We start from the raw sequence: 3,889 nt of genomic DNA, 5'->3' as shown, positions 1-3,889 counted from the left end.
CTGCGTAAGTGGAATGTGGCCCCCTCGAGCATAAAATCTCGATTTGACCATGAAATTATTTTCAGGCTCTTTTTTCTGCATGTATATAAAAAGTGTAAAAAAGTTACACAAACGTGAAGATAAAACAGCAGCTGAAAAAGTAAAGAGTTTAGGCTATTGTATATTGATAACCAGTTGATAAATAAACCTTCAGTTTGGTAAATTAATATATGTCTACTAGAACTATAATTCATTCAAGTTTTAACCCAATAAAAAAAAACAATAAGTTACTAGGTAACTCTTGCCGTATTCTACCCTATATATTAAATTGAGTGCATATCCTATCACACGAGTCAGTTATACAATAGACGATTGGATTATACACATTGGATTATTAAACAAGTCATTCACTAGCACACGTAATTCCCTGTTAGTGAGCTCATGTAGTTACTTCAAGTAAATTCGATGGAGGCTATATTATGAAAAGAACTCGAGGTTTTAAATGTTACAATTTTAATGTAACGGTGTATAGCTTCAAATGAAACCTAAAATAAGTCAATTGAAATCATTTCGCATAGGTGTGGAGAAAATGCACAATACTTAATCAGTCTTTTTTAAGGGTTCTTCAATTATAATATAAAACTTTTCTCAACATTTTGCCAGCAATAATAATTGACTTTCAGAAGTATAAAACATGTATATTAAATGAGACCATCCCATACTTGAAGTATATTGAAATAATATAGCTGAAGTATAGATAAAGTACAGCTAAAGTATATATAAAGTACATGATATAATTTATGTATACTTTATTATAGTTTACGCATAGGATATAGTTTATCTATACTTGACTATGGCGAAAGTATCGCATACAATATGTGTTTATTTGTTTTAAAAGATATCATACAGCAACGTGATAAAAAAATGACAAATCGTTCATAATTTAAAAATTTCGGGATTTAGATAATTTGTTGAGAAAAATATGCCACGAATATTGTTCTGGAGTGTAATAAAGAAGTGAGTTAATAAATTCTTTAAGGTTCAACAAAATTCGTTACATATTTATTTCACGTAATCTACGTCGCAGTTAAAATTCAAACGTTCATTTTTTTACTATATGAAGATTCCTTAAAGCTAGAAGATGTATATAATAAGAACCATATGTTCTTCTTATAATTATTTCCTATATGTGGGTAAGTGATGTTGCAAAACAAATTTTGTATGCATACTTTAGGCATACTTTATTTATACTTCTGAAATACTTAAGCCATACTTTACGGATATACATAATCTATACTTTAGCTATACCTCAGACATACATCTAAGATATAGTTTAGCAATACTTTCCTATACTTCGACTATACCTTGTATTACTTGAGCTACATTTAAGCTATACATACACCATACATAATTCAAATAGATATGGAGTATTGGATCGTCTCATATATCATACTTTTTGGTATACTGTCTGAGAGATCACTCTGATACGATTTCTAGATGTTTTCCTACATCGATCCTATACAAAATGTGTTTACCCGGGCAGCAGTAAAAGTGAAAAAATAGATCTTTAAAAAACAAATTCTCTCAGTTTTAATTTTTTCTTCTTTATATTTACACAGAAATATTCTCAGAATTACAAAGAAATTGATTTATTTCTTAAAACTTGCCAGTTAGGATTTGTGTTACAAATTTTACAGAATTTTGAGACTGCTTAAAAAAGGAATAACCACACTACTTTAGTCAAGAATCGTCAATTTCTCAAGTTGTTTGATTGAATCCTTCATCAAAATATTTAAAATAACATTTTACTTGCAGGAGCCGCTTAAAATATGAGGGCATTTTTAATAACTTAAGAATTTTGTACCTCGATTGTAAAGAAGTTTTCGTTAGACTACAAGGTAACTTTCGCAGATAATTAGCATCCAATTTCGTCTTTTCTGGTCCATTGGACTACTCATAATGCAACATTTGTAAAAAACTGATTAAAAAAAAATACAATTTATCTGCTATACTAATTCCACAAAGTTGTGAACACGCACAATAACACTTACGAAAACATTAATTTCATCCAACGACCTTCATCGTTGAATTGGCTGGAGTTTGTTTACGCTCCGCTATGTCCTATAAGAAAGACTTTAGTTTTTGCCTTGCTACACCGACGCAGGTACCTGCAAGAAGAGCGAAAGCACAAGTAAACACCGTTATGCTCCTCTTTATTTTACTCCTCCCTTTTAGGATAACTAACTGCCTTAATCTTCCCGGAAGAGCCACCCGCCCGGAGGAAAACTTCCCCATTCTCAGGAAAGAGTTCAGCAAGGGGAAGGCGCGAAGCTGTTCTTTCATTTAGCAAGAATCACTGAATTCAATGACTTGCGCAACTCAGCGCCGTTGTAAATAGACATTACAATTTAAACAGGTTAAGGAGACTCCGCTTTCGCAACGGTTAACGAGGCACGGAGAAAGAACAATTGCTTCTCAAATATCGCCAATTATTCTCCTGCCGATATATAATGGCTCCCGCACCGATCAAAGATATTACACTTGTGTCTGCCGCATGGTCAGTTACATTGGAGGCAAAATGAAGCTTTACGCAGTGCTCTCTTTGTTCATTGGATTTTATCTGCTGCTTTCCGAAGCAAGGGAAATTTCGAGTTTCTTCGGTGATCTTGAGGCGGCTGCATCTGGTCATAAATGGGATAAAGGAGGTGGTGCAGAGGACCACGAGGGTCACTACTCGAAGCACGGAGAAAAGGGGGAGAAAGGTTACGAAGGTGAACACCATCACGACAAGGGTGAGAAAGGTCACCACGACAAGGAGAATCATCACCATCATTATGCCGACCTTGGTGGTCACAAAAAACACCACCATCATGATGATGGATATTTCGCTGAACATCATAAGGGAGAAAAGGGAGAAAAGGGACACAAGTTCCACGAGGATGGAAAGTATGCCAAGGGTCACAACATCAAGGGTCATCACGAGATTCACAAGTTGGATGAGTATAAGAAACATAAGGACTTTTTTGATGAGCATCACGATGAGGGTCATCATGAGGATCATGGTGGTCATCATCATGAGCATAAGCAAAAGAAGGGAGGTCATCACAAGAAGGGTCATCATCATAGTGGCCGTCATGAAGGACACCATGGCAAGAAAGGTCATCACGAAAAGGGACATCATCATCATGATCACAAGGGACATAAGGGAGAAGGCGGACATGATAAGCATCATCATCATCACCATGGTTATGGCAAGAAGGGCGGCCATAAAGACCACAAAAATTGGCAATTCAAAAAGGGACACTAATCTCCACTATATTCCTTTTACCATTTGCCAGTTTTTATGTTATGTTTAACCTGTTGTTTACCTCAATAACTTCTGTATATTGTTTTTAAAGAATACATCAGTTGTTTTCTTATACGGTTTTTTTTTATTTCCTTTTCTCATCCTTAGCTGTTTCGATAAACCCTACCAGAATTATAAATACAAAATGTTTCAAGAAATAAAATCAGACTTTGTTCATTCGAAATAAATAAGAATTACATATATTTTTGTCTACAGCACAAAAAATCCACGGAGTTTCTGTTAGATATATTTTTTATAAAGGAAGCTTCAATACATCTTCAAAAACTCATTAGAATTGACCAGAAGTAAAGTTTACTTATAGATAACATTATTAATTTAGAAAGATCACAATTGTCCAGAGGCCTGAAAAGTTTCCAACTACATGATATCCGAATGAGTTAATTTATAACTAATTAATTGCTGCGAGTTAATACAGAAGAATTTTGGGATGATTTATGTCATATTATGAAATGAGAGAGTGTCTGCTTTCGCGAGTACAATCTCCATGTTGTTGCGTTCATTAAAGCAAAGTGTGACTATTAACCAAAATTTCCATCTGCGTAT

At 34.3% G+C, this 3,889-nt stretch overlaps 1 protein-coding gene across 1 annotated transcript; it reads left to right on the top strand.

Moving 5' to 3' along the window:
- The first annotated feature begins 2,535 nt into the window (after nucleotides 1–2,535).
- Nucleotides 2,536–3,326, top strand: LOC117173072 (histidine-rich glycoprotein-like). The gene has a single exon (XM_033361455.1). The coding sequence runs from the start codon at nucleotides 2,558–2,560 to the stop codon at nucleotides 3,284–3,286; it is 729 nt and encodes a 242-aa protein (XP_033217346.1). The 5' UTR covers nucleotides 2,536–2,557; the 3' UTR covers nucleotides 3,287–3,326.
- The last annotated feature ends 563 nt before the right edge of the window (nucleotides 3,327–3,889 follow it).

Source organism: Belonocnema kinseyi, chromosome 5 (assembly GCF_010883055.1).
Source record: "Belonocnema kinseyi isolate 2016_QV_RU_SX_M_011 chromosome 5, B_treatae_v1, whole genome shotgun sequence".
NCBI classification, from domain to species: Eukaryota; Metazoa; Arthropoda; class Insecta; order Hymenoptera; family Cynipidae; genus Belonocnema; species Belonocnema kinseyi.
This window is presented reverse-complemented; position numbering and strand designations above follow the sequence as displayed.